We start from the raw sequence: 20,086 nt of genomic DNA on the forward strand, positions 1-20,086 counted from the left end.
TACAGTAGGATAGTAGCATGATTAAGCATGTAGCAGTAGATATCCTTAATAGGTTAGCCTAACAATGTGGTGCCATCAAGCACAAACTGTAGTGAATTACATGCTTCGTTCTGCCACAGTAACGATAAACCTGGAAGAATCAAAAAATAATCAAGTCTTATTGAAGTATACAGCTACTAATATTTGATTTCGAAGAGCACTCGTAAAATTAATTCCTAGAGACAGTTGAATGAGATATGGAAGCTTTGTTATAGAATTCCTTTCATTTATAGAATTGTGGTAAATATATTTATTGTTGGAAGCTAGTCAAAATAATAAAACGAGAGCTATTACAATTTTGTAATAATATAATAAAATATAACATCCGAAATAAATTCCGTCGTTGAACAAAAGGTTTTCTAAAAATAGTTCGAAGATTAATTTATCAAATTCTTCTATTGTCAGTCGGTGGAAATTCATTTCGGAATTTAATAAATACAATATTGTCATTATTATATCCGAATCTATTTAATCTGTAAATTGCTATCGTAATGTAATAAAATACAAAAATTTATATTTAATTATAAATTATAATACTTATTAATTACCTTTAGGTTATTAATATGCGATCTTGTATATCCAAATTGTGTCTATAGCAATTTTTTCATACTTAATTTTTATAAAAGAATTTTCTGAAAGAACCAAGATATTTTATATAATAAAATCAAATATTTATATAAACTATTAGGGATCACTTCTATTACCCAAGGAATATCGGAAGTTGAATAGTATAACAAGGTTTACGTACAAAGTTTGAGATACCGTATCAGAGACTCGCACTACATAAGCTAGATGAAGATGCGACTTTGATCTTATCTGTAGTCGTGTATATAGGTTTTAGATCTAGATTTTTTTATTTTCTGAAATAAGCATATTGTACGTAAAAGTTACGTCTACCTAACGTTATGACAATTTTTGTAAGAATGTTATTAATATTATGGTTTCATGTAGTTTGGAAGTTCATAAATACATTTGTGTTAAATTTGATTACGATGTGTGTTAATATTTTTAATTTAATCTTTTCAAAATCATTTCTTTATAAAAACGTTTAAAAAGTGTTCAAATCATTTAATTCAGTATAAACATCAACAAATTACAGATTACGACTGATACGTGAAAATACATATTTGTGTAATGAAGCAAATACTAATAATATTTTTTATTTCATGCGTGCAAAATCACCAAAGTGTACTCACATAATAAGTTTCATATAAAAATGTGAGTGTTCATTAAATTAAACGTTTCTTATACAATTTCATTATGTACCCTATACACGTGTGTCTCCTTTGTAGCACTACTACGAAGAAAAAACTGTCAAAAAAACAAAACTGTCACATATGTATACATGTATATAGCCTACCCTTTTCTTTATAGCCCGAAGGGACCCCGCGACCTGTTTTTAACTCAAAAGCCTTGCATCCCCGTGTTTACAAATGGGATCCTTTATACATGTAGAAAAACTTGCAGTACTTATATCTATACCAAGTCCATTTTCTAACATTTGGTGTACGGCATTTATCAAATTCAGTATATTTATAAGTTATTTATTTTTTAAATAATTGCTTGCTATCAAACGAAAAAAAACCGTCAATTCTATAGACAAGAAATACAACGTAATTAGACAAAAAAATTAACAAACGCACTAGTGGCCAATTCGAAGTTTCCCTCGATTTCTCTGGGATGCCATCATCAGAACCTGGTTTCTTTATCATGGTATCAGCAAAATCGGTTCATAAACGAGGAAAATCCGCGAAAAAAATATATATGTAGGTCGAATTGAGAAACCTGCTTTATTGTAGTCTGTTAAAATGAATGAAAATGTGATAAAAAATGTGACACGTGAAATATACTCGTATATTCATTATTGCTATGGACGTAATCGAGAAAGAGCATCAGTTTTTATAATTTTTCATTTAAATTGGTGTAATTTATTTAAAAAATATTTGAATTTTTATAAACTAAAATTCTTAAAAAAAAGTATATAAAATCTGTTTAATATTTTATAATACTACACGGTTTCATTTATACTTTCAAAGATTTTCGATGATGAAACTACTCAATGCAACTCTTATTTCTCACAATCTATAGTTATTCTTTCATAATACCCACTTTTACCTACATTGAATAATTTATCACGCTAATCACGTATACGCCACTTATCGAGTAGCAACGTAAGTCGCACGATAATAAAACTGCTTCTTCATATACAAATTATCATATTTATAGGACTACAATCCCGCCAATACATGGCAAAGATGCAAAACAGATAACAAAAATAGCGACCGACTATTCATAAATAAATATTAACCATTCGGAAGACGGTGTCGACGTCTTTGTACTGTTCCGGTTTTAAACGAATAAACAATAAGGGTAATATCCAATACAAAAGCCAATATTTTAATAATTGTTAGAATTACAAATTTAAATGCTAACACTACTTTGATAATGAATTATTGATTCAGCTTTTAGTTCATGTATGTACCATGTACATGAATGTTCATGTATGTACTTCGTAGATACATTTAAGCTGACACGACGATGCGTTAGCGGTCTCGGGTTCAATCCCCAAATCATGTTTGCCGTGGTCTGGGCGTTTATGCTTGTGAATTGTGTATGTTTCTGGACTTAACACTTAGGATTTAATCCATTTGAATATTGTTGAGAGCAAGGTTGAGCAACAGTTAAATAGAATTTTGACATTCTATATTAATTGTACACTATCTTTGGTTAATGGTGATATTATCTACCTAGAAATAGGAGAACTGATTTATGAAATATTTTTACTGACACCACATATAGATTAGTTATAACGCTTCCGCCTATAATATCTGGGCCTGTAATATCTATAACAATGCAGCTACCCGTAGAAATGCCTTCCTGTGTAGAAACGGACTCTCTATATTTGCCGCGTGACGTCGGCCGAGTAGAATAGCACCACCCCCTTTCTTCCCGTGGGGTCGTAAAGGGCGACCAAGGGATAAACCTGGCTCAAACTCATCAGGGTCCTGGAGAAGGAAAACTTCATTTGAAACCCGGAATGGGGTCTCCGTCAAGCATTTGTGGGATAGCTCTAAAATGCGAAAAACTCCAGCAGCCGAACTGGTTCCACACGTATCGACTGGTCGTTCCTGTGGGCCTAGCCAGTGAACTCGAGAGGGTGGTACAGAGCTTAGGCAACTCTGCGTATTCCTGAAGTTTGTCCTAGGCGACAGAGTGTCTGTCTGACACTGTCTAAATCGTCTGCAATAGACGGACTAAGGTCAATGATGAATATCTATATATAATGCTAGGCATAGGCTTCTTTTCCCGTGTAGGAGAAGGATCAGAGCTCAATCCACCACGCTGTTCCAATGCGGGTTAGCAGATATATTCCCTACTATGAGTAACGATAGCTATCAGGTGTGCATGATAAGAACCGGGACCGACGTAACGCACGGTGGGAAGACTCACAAGGACTGCGCAAACACCCAGACCACGTCAAACATCTGTGTGGCCAATACAAATGTATGTCATGTGCGGGGATCGAACCCGCAACTGTCAGAGCAACAGCTACATACTACAGCTACAGTAACCGTTGTCGATTACTTAAAAGAAGACACGTAACCGGGAAAATTGGCCTTATTCTCAGACGAAACACGGTTACAAAGTGAAAAATAGAACACATGTAAAAGAGAACAGCAGGAACGAAAAAGATCTAACATTTTGCAATTCTCAAACACGTAGACTAGAAGCCAAGTAGGGGGCCATTAGACTCGTAATGTTTTGAAAGAAACGTGAAAAGATGTTAAGAGGATAGTTCGCACCAGCGGTAGTAAGCCAGAGGGCAAGGTGTGACCTGGCCCTAATCGTAGCGCTAAGAACTCCCTTTCAACAACGCTCGGTGACATATGGAACATTCATACAAAAGAGCTAATTACTCAAGTTTCTATCATCTGTGACTTTGATCGCTATTACAACAATTCATAGCTAAAACTTGACACATTCTATACCTATACAGAATAATCTATTGTAACATATAATCAGAATAATATTCTATTTTAAAAGCCGTACATATGTAGAAAATACTTTTCCACCATTTTTGCTTCGACTATATTTACCATAAACTTTAATGAACAAAATTTATCCGCTACTACTATACGTAGACAGTATACATAAAGGATTTTGTAGCTTTTACAGAACCAAGTCAAAAAGGAGGTAGGTTGATAATGCGACAGAATAAAAGATTATAAGGACTTAAGTACACTCTTTCACCGTTAAAAAGTACCGAGTTTCGCTTTTAGGATCTGGTAATCCTTGCGCGTCGTCGTTCTTTTTCAAACTGAATGTTTTTATTTTTAAACGGTGGAAAATGGCGGACTGTCATACTATTTCAATTTACGGACGCCTTACTGTAATTAAAATTTACTTTTAGGAAAAATAAAAAATAAAGTAAATATAACCCAATACACAGTTCGTGTATATTGTGTAGAACACGACTGAAAACACTCAACGAAACACATATTTCTCACTTTAAATCTATAGTTATTCATTCAAAATACACACTTTTAGTAACATTGAATACGTTATCACACTAATCACTTATACGCCACTTATCGAGCAGCAACGATAACCGCACAATAATTAAACAATAACTGCTTCTTCACTTACAAATAATCCAAATTTACAGGATAACAATCCCGCCAATACATGACACAGATGGCGACTGATCAATCAGAAATTTAGTATTCGGATGATGGTGTCTCCATCTTTATGCTCTTCCGGTACTTCAACAAATAAAAATTAGAATAAGAACATTTAAATGATAACAGTATTTATTGTTTAACTACCCTGCAAAACAGATAACAAAGATAGTGACTGACTAATCGTAAATTAATAGGTATAAAACCATTCGGTAGATGGCGTTACCATCTTTGTACTGTTCCTGTATTAAGCGAATAAATAACAAGAGTAATATCAACACAATCCAATACATATTTTAATAATGGCCAGAATTAAAAATTTAAATACTAACAATTGGGTTACTAAACAGTAAAAGTATGATAAAAAATAATAATATAAGTAGTAAAAAGCGTGTTAAAAGCTGTGTTATACTATATACTAACGATTTGGTAATTATAATAAGCAGTTTACTTAATCAATTAATTAATATATATTATTTATAATAATAATAATTAATAAAATATTCATTCTACTTTAGAAACTATGAAGTCGACAAAGGGCGCTCTATACAGACGTTTAACGGACTGAAAAGCATTGACAAGAGTGCAAGAAGGCATTTCAAAATATATTAAACAAAATAACACCAATATAAACTAAATAGCATAAAGCAAGCCAAGGCACAAGTTTAAACAAGCTTATTATTTCAAAATTGCTTTTTGGAACGCTACACATGCATTTAAGTTAGCCACGTCCCAGAATACGCGCCATATTGGGTATTCACATATTACATCCCTACACGGAAAAAATATTCGTACTAACTTGTTTCAAAACTAGCCTTTGTTTAATTTAGACCTGAATATTGATTTTGTAGTTTACTAGTAATATAGTTAGAAGTTATCAAAAATTTCATTGTTAACACAATTATTGTTTAGTTATCGAAAATAATTTAATTGCAACTTTTTGAATTACACACTAACTCTATGTTCTAGATTAAAATTGAAAATAAAGATGTACATAAAGAACAATTAATAATTTTTATATTTTTACATAATTTCAAAGTGTCTTCATTTTTCATTAAAACTTTCACTTGAATAAAAGAAGACGGAATAATTAAAGGTTAACTGTCACACGCAGTATTTCCGACGAAAATGAATGATTGTCACAGTAGCAAGGTGTAATTAAATCACTTCGTCAAAAAGTCGTTTTATTTTAATTTTAAAAAGATAAAATTTTATAAAATTTAAAAGGGAAAAGCGAAATTCCAGACTGTATTTCTTAAAAACAGAATTTTCTTATGTAAATTATAGGAAATATTTTTATTTAAAAAAAAACAACATAGAATTACCGTCAGCATTTGAATATCAATATTTGTTACGATAATTGTATTAGATAGTGAAGTAATAATACTACACAATTTCTCAGTTTAGTTTTCTGTGAATGTGAGTATTGTTTAGCCTATTTTTCCCGTAATTTCGTGTTCCTCTGATTTCGAGTAAGGTTTCTAAACGACGACCTTTTCATTTACTTCTTGCCTAAGGCGAAGGTTGATCCTGTCTCATTATTGAAATTCCGCAACATGACTAAAGTACGTTATCTGTTCGAAAACTCTGATCCTAAATTACTACACAAACCATAAATTCCATTAACCACAATTCGCTTTGCCATATATATTACAATTATCCTCGATCACGGGTTGAAACTCCGTTCCTAACATGAAATGTTCACCACAACCGTTTTAGGCATAAAATTCACATAGGTATATTTACAATAAATTCTCATAACGATAAGGGTTAAAATTGCATGAAAAGTACAATATCTCAACATTACACGCCTCATAGTACGAGGGGAACGTAGAGCGTTGCTATGACAACCATAGGATGACCTCTTCTATGGAATTGATCGCCATTTTTGTAATGAACATCTGATTTCGAAATAAAATACATATATTTTTCATTATTTATATGGTTGCTTACTCCATCTTACATTATTTTAAGCCGACTTCCTAAAAAGGAGTTCTCAATTCGATTGAATTTTTTTTTATCTATGTTTTAATTTTTTATTTTTTTATCAAAAGGTGGTGCGTGTCATGTGGTCTCATTTGAATTAAATTGAGATCTGACAATCCCTTTTCGAGTTGTATCTAATAATGCGTATTTATTGACTATTTTTTATTGACTTACGTTGTATTATATCAAATAACTTTTCACTCACATTCTTGTTTTAATCTAAAGCAAATACTTGTCTTGTGGTCCCAATTGAATTGGATTGAGAGCTAATGAATACTTTTTGATTAATCTTTGATAACGCATATTTACTTGACTATTTTTTCGTCTCCGTTGTATTACTTGTCGATATAATTAAAGTTGTTTTTTTCGTTTGTAAGCAAACCCAATTATCTAATACAAATATGAAAAAAAAAAAACGTAAACTTTTTACACTTTTTTTCACTCTATTTTGCATTGAAAATGTCGCACAACGCACTCAATCAGCAACGTATACGATACAGAACCAAACAAAAGTGCCCTTCCATTTGTCGTGTGTATCTATTCTAACATACTATTGAATTATTTAACGTCAATAAATTAACTATCCTTTCATCAAATTGTGGTTATATCATTAAAGCGGTCATCATAAAGAAAATTGACAGCTATGGTGTAATGTAGAACTTAGCAATGAGGGCATCCTGTAAACAATACTCGCCTGAAATATGTTGCTCTCTCTGTCTATGTACGTAACCTCAGGCAATTTCTGGGGCATTCTATTTTTTACCGAAAATTACTACTTTTTATTTTTTAGTTTGCCACTGCTTGCATAAAAAGGTGCAACAATGGTATTTAATTTTTTGACAAAGTTTCTTTTTCACATGCAATTATTAAAAGTGTATAGGTATTTTAAATTAAGTTAATAACTTTAGACATTTTTGTTTGAATAATATAGTGTTTTATCTTATACAAAAAAAGTATTAGGAAATGAATTTAAGTTTGATGTATTTTATAACAGTCTTATTTTTTTGATAAAGAATAAAAATGTTAATCTTTAAAAAACGAAGCACTAGAAAAACGAAATAAAACTCTTTACGGCACAATAGTTACTTTGAAAACCGTTTCCATTGATTCATCTCAACATTTTTTTACGATCGAGACTACAGTACTGCATTTACTTCGATCGAAATCGACATTTAATAAAACGGGAAGTCAAAGATAGCGTTTCATTTCGACGACGTTTCCTAGGAGATAACTTATCGTCGCAGACTTCGAAGATGGATGCTGAAATCATTTCTATGGTAACTGAAATTCATTGGAAATAAGATCGGAACGAATGCAATGTAGTGAAAACGTGGACTATTGTAAAAGGCGAAGCTTTTACGGCAATGCCTTTTCCACTCCTCTCCCTAACCCTCGTTCCTCCCATCTGGCCATTCCGCAGACAGCGTGGCGCCGCGCCGCTTTGATACACTTTATTTCGGCTGCATCTTTTTTACACAGAAAAAGTTTCAATGCTTTTAGACAGTCCTCTCTTTCAAATTAATTTAGGTTTCATACCTTAATTTCATTCGATTATAACTAAAATTACCCATAAATTTCAGGACGAAATTCAAATTAATATTCAACTCCAAATGGAATCGATTACAATATTAGGTAATGTTTTGTTCATATTTAATCTCATACTTATCAAAAACATATATATTAGTTTTGTAGTTTATCAATGCAAATAATCTCACTGTTTCGAAAACAATAATACGAGTATTTCTGTAAGTATGATTAATGATATGTATAAGTACTTACAGAATTTAATATATATTAAGGATATGAGTATATTTTTAAGAATATCTCCATGCAATAATAATAATAAATAACTTAATAACATACCCAGTTATTTTATCCGAAAAAAAAAAGAAAAACAAAATTGTTTCACGAAAGTAAACAAAGAATATAGCGTTTCGTTGTACCAATTAAACCAAATAACAAAAAAATAATAATTTTACATTACTTCAATCTGAATACACGAAAACATCTGTATTTTAATTACAAAGATAGAAATGAAAAGACAATTGTAACAGAGTGCAAGAGATATTAACAATAGACAGCAAATATTCGCATTGCATTTAGGCTTATTATAGTTCTTGATTCCGTTGTAGTTTATAATTAAAACGAGCTCCATTTTTCAACGGATGTAACGTTAATGTATTTTCAATATTCAATAGTGGTTCCGCATCGCTAAATAATTGAGGTGGAAGGGACTTCGACTATTATCTTTCCATTAGTTTTGTGCTGAAAACTCACCTGAAATGCAATTCAAATAATTCAACGAATGCTACAGCGATTAATTTATTTTCTATTTATTTATTTTTTCTATCGTTACACATATTCATTTCAGTTTTTTTTTATGTTTTCGTCCGTTAATCATGAATAAGTTATTTTAAGTAAGTGAATGGGGCATAAATATTTATAAACTATTTAATATAAATTTGCTATAATACTCAGACTTTTTGATATATATGTTAGTACCGACTGGTGCGGGTACTATGAAATATGTTTGTATTAAATTATTATGTTTAATGAGGGTAACTCAGTTCCGCATTCAATGTTAAATAGCAACAAGTCTTTTGCTCCTTCCTATATTTTGATATTATTTAATACTTAAATATTTATCAATTTTCTTACACATTTTACTATTTTATCAACCGTAAAAGATGGAATCGACATCACTATCTAAAATGTTGACGTTTTGTTTATTTATCATCCACAATGTTAACTAACTGGTGTTTATCACTTTAGGTTCGTTAGTTCTTAATAAACGGTTTACTACGAAGGAACAGCAACACATTGGAGAAGCGAATGTGATTGCAATATCCGTGCATATTGATAGACTAAGGGCTTATTTCATCGGGTAGGTTAGGTTAGGTTGCGAGATAGACGCTATTTGACGGATAACGGTATCCAACAAATAAAACTTTTTGTTACATTATTCGTTCTTACAATCGAATCCCACTATATTAATGAGATATTTCTGTTCGCAAATGTGAATCTAAAAGTTGAAGCTGATTAATTGAGGAGAAGCAATTCCTATTCTACCTCCTACTGTTAAAGCCTATTGGTAACTTATTTACAGAATAAACTGTATTCAAAACGGGCCCTAAGCCAAACAGGTTAGTCAAATATCGGACGCCATGCTGGCGTATCGTTAACACTGCCGTGCCGTATGGTGCTGACATATTAATCTATATACCTGTGAGAGATTGATGTTTTACTAGCTCTGGAGTTCTGATCTTAAGCTATGTGCTAGTTTTATTTATTATTGAAGTATGAAATTAAGGAATTGTATTACAACAAAAATTTATTTGAATTTATAAAGCGATACACAAAGGAATATCTTTTTACGCACGCAAAAATGTTGAAAAACAGCTCTTGTACATAGATAGATCACGTAAACTAAACGAGACATTTGGGGTGTTGTGATCTTATTTAGTGGAAAATATAAGTATATAAAAAACCTTAGTACATTCGTATAGCTAGTAATATTTGTAAAATAAAATGTATTGTCATTCTTGAGTCTCAAACGTAAATACCATCAGTCCAACGACCTAAAACTTTCCTGTTAACCAGAAAAAGTATATAAATTAATGGCTTGCACATACATAATTAGCCTGCAGGATATAAACCTGTGTCGGGACATAGCACAAACGCACAACACTGACCACGCCAAACGCTTATCATAAACAAACATCAATTTTTGTGGCCACTATTTAAACAGACAACTTAATCACTGCGCCAAATGATCGTTATCATAACTAAGTTACAACAACATATGAAACAAACAAAAAAAATATATATGAAATGAAAAATATGAAATATGAAAAAAACAAAAACATATTAAAGCACCAAGACGGTTTCCGGAATTTTAACTCTTCCCACATACACACTCATTATATAACCAAAAACCTAATGCAAACAAAGTTTTACGATATTATCTCACAGGATTCGAGGATATGTAAAGATCAGTGAACCGGCAAAATGACGACTTGTGTACATTGTAGTTAGTACTTGGCAGCGCGATAACAAAGTTAGCGCATAACGGTCGCAGGCGCGCCAGATTTTCATTATGAAGGTAATGAAATTCTTCGGTTTCTTCGAATTTATCAAAACATATTTTAATGTTTTACTGGAACATTACATTTATATATCTTCTAGATTAAACTAGCCTGTTGTCACATTTTTCAGTGACATTCCTTTCCGATGCGGGTGTTCGCCAGTATATCAATTGGTTGGTAACTAAAAAAGGCATTTAGTTACCCATCTCAGGAACAGTTGACAGTGTATGTATGTTTAACATTCGTCTATATAGAAGGTTTAAATCAGGTTTAGTACTGAGCTTTCGTGTGTTTATTTAAAATTCATCTCTGTGTAAAAGAAAAACATCGTGAAACATTCACGGTTCAGCAAAAATTATGATACATGTATATCAGTCAATCACCTTTAAAAAGCTAAAATGGCGAATAAAAGTTTGAATGAAAGTCAGATGAGTTGTATCAGCAGAAATATGGAACTTTATAGCTTTATTTCATTACCTTACTGTGCTAAGTGCACAGCAGCAAGTATCGTGCTCAAAATCTGAGCAGCCCGACCGGAGAAGTGCCTCGACCTTACAGAAGATCAACAGCTAAATAATACTGCTTTCAAGCAGTGTTGTGATCCTGTGGTGACTAAGGTGACCAGAGCTCCTGGCAAAGATTGGAGGTAGGGTCGGCAACGCGCTTGCGATGCTTCTGGAGTTGCAATTGTGTATTATTTACGGTAATCGCTTACCAACCTCTGAGCAAAGATAAAAAATACGTACATAAGTAAATGCGCCATTCCTACTCGTATTAGACATACATATAAGCACCTGCGGTTGTACCTACTGGCGGGACTCTGTTCCAGTCGTATATTAAAGTATACTCGTAGTGTGTGTGTGTGTGTGTGTGTGTGTGTGTGTGTGTGTGTGTGTGTTTAGTATGCGTTAGACCAATATCTAACGAATACTCATTTATTAATAAAAACAATCCAACCAAACTACTAAGTTTAATTGTAAATTTAATAAAAAACATATTTCTTGTATTTTATAAGTAGAAATTTTATAATAGAATCATGATTCTAAAAAGATCGCTTCAGACAATCTGTTTTAAAAATTAATGTATTTAATGTGAAAAGTTTCAAAACATAAAATCTAAATAAACTTATAAAATGAAATATTTATAAGTTGGTTTTAAGCTTGAAGTAGTTTACAGTCACGGTTCTTGAATAAAAAATTCCATGATTCAGCGTTAAAATACATCTCATATGAAGCTCACTTTAAAATTGATTGATGTAAAGCAATTTCCGTTTTAAGTAATCAATTACTCTGGAGTAATCTTAGTTGTAATAACCCAACTGACTATTTTATAACTGGTAATTTTTGAAATAACTTTAATAAATATTTAAAAACAAATAACATTCAAGTCCTCGAAAATGTCAATACGCATTTCCCCTATTTTCGAGAGAACAAATAATGCGTCCTAGAAATGGAAATTATATGAAAATACATACAAGTACTTCTTTTTCACTACACGAACGTTCCTGCCACAATAACATAAGTATATTTTATGCAAAAGCGGAACGTTTTATATTCATCAAGAGGTTGAGGGTTTATATGATGAAGAAAAGTTTTTTTTTTAAATATTTTGATAGAGAAAAATACAAAACGAATGTAAATAAAAAACGGTTTTAACCAAAAGCGATTATCATACTTCAATTGTATAGGTAATATAATTTTTATTACTTTCCTTTTTTATCTATTTAATTTATTAATAAATAAAAATATGTACTAAAGATCTTAAGCAATATTACAAAAACATTTCGCTTAATTTGAAATGTAATGCTTTATGATTTATAACGATTATTTGATTACTACCTAAACGCTTTTGTATGCCTTGTACTACCCAAAGGTTATCTGGAAGAAATCGCTCTTTTAGCGATAAGACCGCCTTTGTACATGTTCCTCTAATTGTACAAATTTTGTTTGTATCTTTTAATGGTATACAATAAAAATTATTATTATTATAGAGCCCTAATTACTTTCCGGTATTCGTTCATAAGAAAAATATTAGTAGTTGTAGTAGTAAGTCGCGTCATTTAACTCGGCAGACGACGCGCCCTATAATGTAACAAGGACTGTCGCTACCGGGTCAAAAATACCACAGTGGGTTTATTGTAAAAATTGAGGCTTCTAATAGGTATTTGATAAAACATTTTTTTGTTATCAAATTTAATTATATATTTATTGAAATAATGTATGTATTTAATTGCTAATGTAATGTATTATTTTTGTAATGAAATCACAGCCTATAAATGAATACTTTGATGAAACATAAATTTGAATCTAAATATATAAAAAAAATATAACTTTCCAATGAGTAGTTTTATCACCTTAGGTAAATTTCCCAGGTCTTATGTAAAGTAAAGCCAAGTAACCTGCATACTGCAAATGTTGTATATTTATGCTGAGATAATATATACTCTTTATAAGGTATCGAAATGTACGAAGACAGTGGTATGTCTTCCTTGTTACTCTGTATTATTTTAATGCCAACTATATTCGCATTTCTTTTTCAATTTTGGAAATATTTTTAGTCTCTATTTTCTAAAAGCAGTTAATCTTATATTTGTTCTTAATCAAAAGGAAAATTAGACATATTGATAGTTTACAGCACAATAACAGGAATACTGCACAAACAGTTATCAGCCATTTAAATTGGTGGAACGCTGTTTCTTTTCTCTAAAGGTACTCAAAGCAGCGCGACACAAAATTAAGCAGAAACCCTAAATTTTCTCAAATTTATGCACTATGTCGCACCTTTAGAATTGAAGTGGCTTAATCCAAAATTCTTGTTTTTTGGTAAACGCCAAAAATGTACCTGAAGAATTGACTATTTTTTAGTTTTTTGATCATAATACTTTAAGTTAAGTGGTTTATGTCACAATTTTAGTCATTAACCGTAGACTAGGAATTATTTTAATGATTGTATACTAAAACTATAGGTATAACTAATTAGAACATTAATTAATTAATTATTGAAAAAAAGAAGTTACTTATTTTCCGAAAAACAATTTAATATTATTGGCTTATTTGACTTTGTGTCTTTTATTTACTTTACAACATAAAAAATAATTGTGACTATTTAAAAAAGAGGCGATTAATTTCTGATGATATATTTTTGTTTGGCGACTAATTTTGGAATATGCTAGTTTAATTATAAATGACTCGCTAAATTAAAGGAAAATGAAACACAGAGTCTGCTTTCATAATTGTTTATTTTGAAATTTTGCCTAACTAATCATCCTTAAACACTAATCAACGCTTCGGTAGTGCTACCACCATTACATTATCAGGTCACTTAGCAAAATATATATTGGTTTTATGAATACCTATAAGAAAAGAAGACATGAAAATGCCTTAATAGATGTTTATAATATTTAATACTGGGATCAGTCATATCACACGTGGAGTATACCCAACTGAGTATTATTTCCCAACACATAGTTTAACGCAATATTTGTTATACATTAGTTTCAATTTATAAAACAATCAATAGTTTTAAATAATCTGCAAATAGTAAACTTTTTATAAAAGAATATAAAACAATTAAAACACTTATTAAACACTAATAAACCAAAAGTTATTTAGTTAAATTTGAATAACTAGCTATAAAATGTTTATAAACATATCTAAGTAAGAATTAACAAAATAAAAACACATTTATGAAATCAAAACAGTGGCAAAAAACATAAATTGATTCAAAACTAAAACGAGATCAAAATTATGACTAACGTAGTCAATAATTACAAAACCGTGTCATAAAACAATTCGTATGTACTAGGGATTGCTTTAGTTCTTATAAGATAACTCAGACCTTTATTTTTTTTTCTGCAATCTCTACTTTGTTACTATAAGCCTTCGGTAGTGTAACTTCTTTCATTTTGTTTCTTTTATTGCGCATATTTACTTCCTTAAAATCTTTTTCAGTGTATGAATTTTTATAGTAAAAAAAAATCGCTCTTAACAAATTTTAACACTTTTATCTCGCTATCATAGTCCCTCCAACCCACTGCATTTTTATCAACATCTTGTCTAAAGTTATACCCCTATTCATTCTGCAACACTTTGAAGTCTATAAAAATTGTAATCTAACTCTTTTACTCTAAATTGAGTGCTAATTTTTCTAGCAACTCTTAGGTTATATATATAGGGTATCTTAGGTTTCTCTTTATTTCTTTTTCTATTAAACTACGAGTATGAGCATTGTCCCCCTCGTTCTGTTTATGTCCCTTAATCAAATGTTTATCATTATTGATTGAATTTTTTCAAAATGCGTCACTGCATAAGAGTATAAACAGGCTATTGCCATTTATTTTTGTTTTGACCATTAAAATATCTGAATAAAATATGACATTTAATGTTTTGCCTGCATTTTTTTCACTAACCCTGTGGGGCGTGAGGTTTTTTCTTTGGTTTGATTATTATTAAAATCCCTACATAGTTCTTGTATACTCTTGCTATTATCAATATATTCCCTTGTAGTAGAAGATCTTAGATAGTGGGACTCTATGCGCAGTATATACTATTAATATGGTTTTTAATATCTTGTAACGCCCTCTAAGATCTTCTTCTACGAAACCATTGGAATTTGTTTTCATTTTCATAGTTCTTATTTATCTCTCTGTTATATCTAATGTATTAATAAAAAAGGTTTTATATACGCAAATTCTTTGGCAATCGGCTGTAAAATAAAAGGCTGTGTTTGGTATAAGAGGATTAGCAGCATTTGTGTACTTATGTTTTGGTTTCAACTCCATCATGCATGCCTTGATAAACGATCGCTTCAAGTCCAAATTACTTAACTGCCAATAAGAGTTGAATATTTCGAATCTCTTCTCAGGGGTTATATTATCAGAACAACGAAGACTACAAGCGCAACTTCCTCTTAGTTTTTTTGCAGGTGCCTCCTTATTAGATTTTGAAAATGATTGGTAAGCTTTTCCGTAATTCCGAAGCGATTTGTTTCCGTTGAGATGAATTGCGCACGCGCTTCCTAGATTTTTTATTCTGTGAAAATAATTCAATGTCAGACGTGGTGGTTGATCAACTTAAAGAGCGTCGTAGTGATGAATCGTTATAAGTCGAATCAGCGTCACACAAATCAACGTCTGATTCCTCGTGTATACCTATGCATTCTGATTGCACTGCTATTGACGGTAGTTAATGTCTTTATTTGAACGTCTTTTGCGAATTAAAGGCCTGGCATAAATTATATTTGAGCAATCTGTTGAAGTGCCTGGTATGGTTGAAGGTGAGCTGTTAATGTTCATTTCGCCTCCGTTTTTTTCTGCTGATGAAGAAGACTTTGATGATGACGACAATATGCTGGAACTTGAAGATGATGACGTAGAAGAACTGGATGATGATGTACTATTGGACCTATCTCTTATGTTTTGTAATGATTGTTCTTCGATAGTTGAAACAACGTTATACCCACAACTGATTTTCGACGTATTGTTAACATTTTTTAGAATCCGTTGTTCAGTTTCCACTTGCGGTAAAATTTTAGGATTCATACTAGAACTTCCATCTATCGCATTATCCAAAGGTAGTTTCGAAAAGTTTTCCTTATCACACTCTTTGGATTTATTTTGAACACTAGTATAACCTTCGGAACTTGCTGTTCTCATCGCTACACACTGTTCTTCGATTTTATTTTCATTCCGGCATAATAGAAGATCATAAAATAAGATCTACTTTTCTTTTCAATATTAATTTTAAACTTCAACTGAAACAAACATAATTCGGCTCAATTACAATAAAGCTCTCTAAGTCACACAGCATTCAGTAAAGAAAAAACATATTTACGTATGTGTCTTCGTAGTTACAAAATCTGTTAGTAAAATAAAGCCATAGTATACAATATGTCTCCATCCAACAAGCAATATTTAGTAATAAAATGACGGCACTACAAATACGACACCACAATATTATTATTATTTAGTATTGAAACACCCAAAACCAAAAAGAGTCATTACAAAAACAGATGTCGAATGAATAACTTACCTTACATTTAGTATTAAAACAGCGAATTACAGTTTACGTCGCTTACGGAGCAACCGCGCGGCACCCATCGTTTAGCACTATCGACGCAACATTGAACGGGGTCCTTTAATAACGAGGGACGCGCTGTAGACGCGTGATTTAAAAGAGACCGAAATAATACGTTTGTCCTTTTCTGGGCTAAAACACTCTGTGTTTATTTAATAAACTGATAGAATACATCTTTATAAGTCATTTAATGTATAAAAGTCATTTTCTTAAAATTTTTAGTTAAGCCACTTCAATTCTAAAGGTGCGATGTGGTAAATTTTACCGGTACCGCTTTCGAAATAATTACGGAACATCATTATTATATGTATCACGTTGCATATTAATTGATTTTATAATTTTACGAATACTTTTTGTCATCTGTGATTTCTAAAAATAGTGAAGTTACTTCTATATTTTTTTTAATTAAAATATATTACAATATGGCTGGTTTGTATCACAACTGTTGGATTTTTTTCAAATATTGCTTATTCACTATCAGAGTACCTCGACGTCACCTGGATGTACCTGTGTTTGTATATTTACTATTTAAAGTTGGACGTAACTCACTATGTTAATAAGATTTCATTTAACATGGATATGTGTAACACCTATTGTACTCTTGTAGGTGTTATGATATTTAGCGCTTCAGCTCGACGTGGACAGTAAATTAAGAACTGATTCTCATAAATTTTCACTGTCAGAGTACCGAGAAATGTCTAAAGCAAGTAGAGAACTATTCACACGCACATAAAATAATTTCAAGTGGAAGATTTGGCATAAAGTGTGAACATTATTTATTGTCAAATTAAACATAAAAGTCTTACTTAAATTGATTATAAAATTTTAATATATTATATTTTATATTATATATATATAAAATATAATATATTAAAATTTTATATATAATTTCCATTTGTTTTATGTTATTTTCAACTATAATTTAAAAATTCTAGTTTAAATGGCTACATTCACGCAAAATATAAAATTTTTGATTATTAGGGTTTTGACAATTATATTAAAAATATATTGGTCTAAATGTAATAAGCGAAAAAGTTTGTGCGAATGGAGAAATGGATCTATGCTCATAGGTATTTCATGTTAAAACTACATTAACACTGGCTATTTTTTATTTCGGAATCCCGACGAGATCGAGGTACACGTGGTAACCAAATTTATGCTCAACGAATAATCGATATATTTTCTTCAATCTGTGCCCGGACCTCGTTTACACGGGTGTTTATTATGCAAATACTTGTGCTATCCCAAGAGAATCATTTCGTTTCCGGAACAAAAAGTATCCTCCATGCTGACCCGTATTCATCTGGATGCCAAGTTTTATTAAAATTCGTTCTAGAGTATTCATACACGTAAAATAGACTCTACTTTTGTTTCCTGGGCGAAATCGCTTTTAGACAAAATTTCCGTTATTGCACATTTGTTTCAATTATTGAAAATTCTCCTATTTCTAAAATGTGTGTAAAATGTAAGTTTTGTATGTTTTAATTTTGTCTACTAAGCGGGTTTATACAATCAAACATTATGGAGGCACGTTGAATGATGTACACACTAAATAATATCTGATGCAATATTCAATACTTTGTTTAACTTCATTAATTAATCGTGATAATTCGTCATATAAATTATATTAAATTAAATTGCTTATGTTAATCACATCATCCACCCGCTATGGATATCTGATATATGTATGTATAAGTCAACACAATTATGTTTAATATACTTAACATAACGATTCTCAATAACTATGGATTTGTTCAGTTTGAATTGTCGAAGTGTTAGTGAATGGCCGATGTATGTTAGCATATGGTAATGGGGGCTTTCAGGCTCGTATGAGATAAATCTACATGCGTCGAGCTGAAAGGTGCCTCCTTCAGATTTATTCTTGGTTTTACAATTTATTCCAGCTTACTTTGAAATTTAAATTAAAGGACTTGGTAAAATCTACGTCATTCCAGTCCTGCAGAAATCTTTAATATGATCTGAAGTAACTTGGTAAAAAGTACCGTAAGAATCCGAGTGCGGTTCGCGTATGAAGGGATTCTTGAGATCAAAAATATTTAAGACAATACTTATTAGAGGGTGCTTATTATGTAATTTTTACCTACTATTATTTATATTGTTTTCAAATGTTTACGTGGATTTCACTTATTATAATGAAACAATTTTTTCTGATTTTATGGCGGTTTATTAAGTTTTTTAAATGCCCGACGTTTCGGATACTTTACAGCAACCATGGTCACGGGAGGACTACTATTATTTATATTTTTATCCGTGTAAGATTCTGTGAACATTTCAAGTGTCAAGTGTTTTGCAAAGATATCGCTGTGTAGCAAGCAAGTAGACTAAAAGAAGATTCACAATAATAAGATTCCATTGGCAAACTTAGAGAAAATTATATTTATATAATTTTTGACGGATTTAATATTCAGACAACATATATCGTAATTATTGCATAGGAAAAAAAAAACAACTACGATATGTAAATATAATAAAAATATTTGCATTTCAAATACCTAGATAAAAATTTATTTCAACTTATTAATAACAAACATAGCACGCGATATCCTAACATAAATAAAGTTGGAAATATTCTACGTAGCCGTAGGACGCTGTTAATTACGAAAGTTTACGAGTAAGATAGATTTAAAGCGTCAAACACAGTACAATTTAGTTTCAGTAAAGTCCCTAACAAAGTCTCGAACTGAATGAAATGTGAATTTGTATTTAGGACTTCATAGTAGTTGAAATTTCGCTTTAATTAATGTACTTTTTTTAGCACCTAATGTGATAAAAATGTACTACATGAACCCGTGAAAAATGATGACATTAAAAGCAGTAAAAATTAAAAACAAACAAATACACACACACACACACATACACACACTACACACACACACACAACAAAAACTAAAAATAGTTTACCGAGCGCAATAGTTAGCAATAATCATTTTCTATAAAAATAAAAAATAAATAAATGAAAAACTTTTAATATATCAAAATGTTATACAATACATTGTGGTTGAGTCTTCCCATTAACTAGCTTAGATACTCGTTTGGGAAATGGCTCGTTTCTATAAGCATAACAAAAAAATATGTATTTGCATGCATAAAATTTACCGTAATTAATTTCATTTTCAGCTCAAACTGTTGTCTACGTTTATATAAATACACAAGCGTTTGTACGTGCATTTACACCTCGCATGTCACAGAACAATGAGACAGA

The 20,086-nt window shown here is 31.1% G+C and overlaps 1 protein-coding gene across 1 annotated transcript in view; it reads right to left on the reverse strand.

Annotated features, from left to right (window-relative positions):
- Positions 1–16,442, reverse strand: part of LOC123658880 (furin-like protease 1) — a 70,055-nt gene extending 53,613 nt beyond the window's left edge. Inside the window, exon 1 of the mRNA XM_045594170.1 lies at positions 15,968–16,442. Within this exon, the coding sequence (XP_045450126.1) occupies positions 15,968–16,442 (475 nt within the window). The remainder of the gene's footprint in view (positions 1–15,967) is intronic.
- Positions 16,443–20,086: the final 3,644 nt, after the last annotated feature.

This window comes from Melitaea cinxia, chromosome 13 (genome assembly GCF_905220565.1).
Source record: "Melitaea cinxia chromosome 13, ilMelCinx1.1, whole genome shotgun sequence".
Lineage (NCBI taxonomy): Eukaryota > Metazoa > Arthropoda > Insecta > Lepidoptera > Nymphalidae > Melitaea > Melitaea cinxia.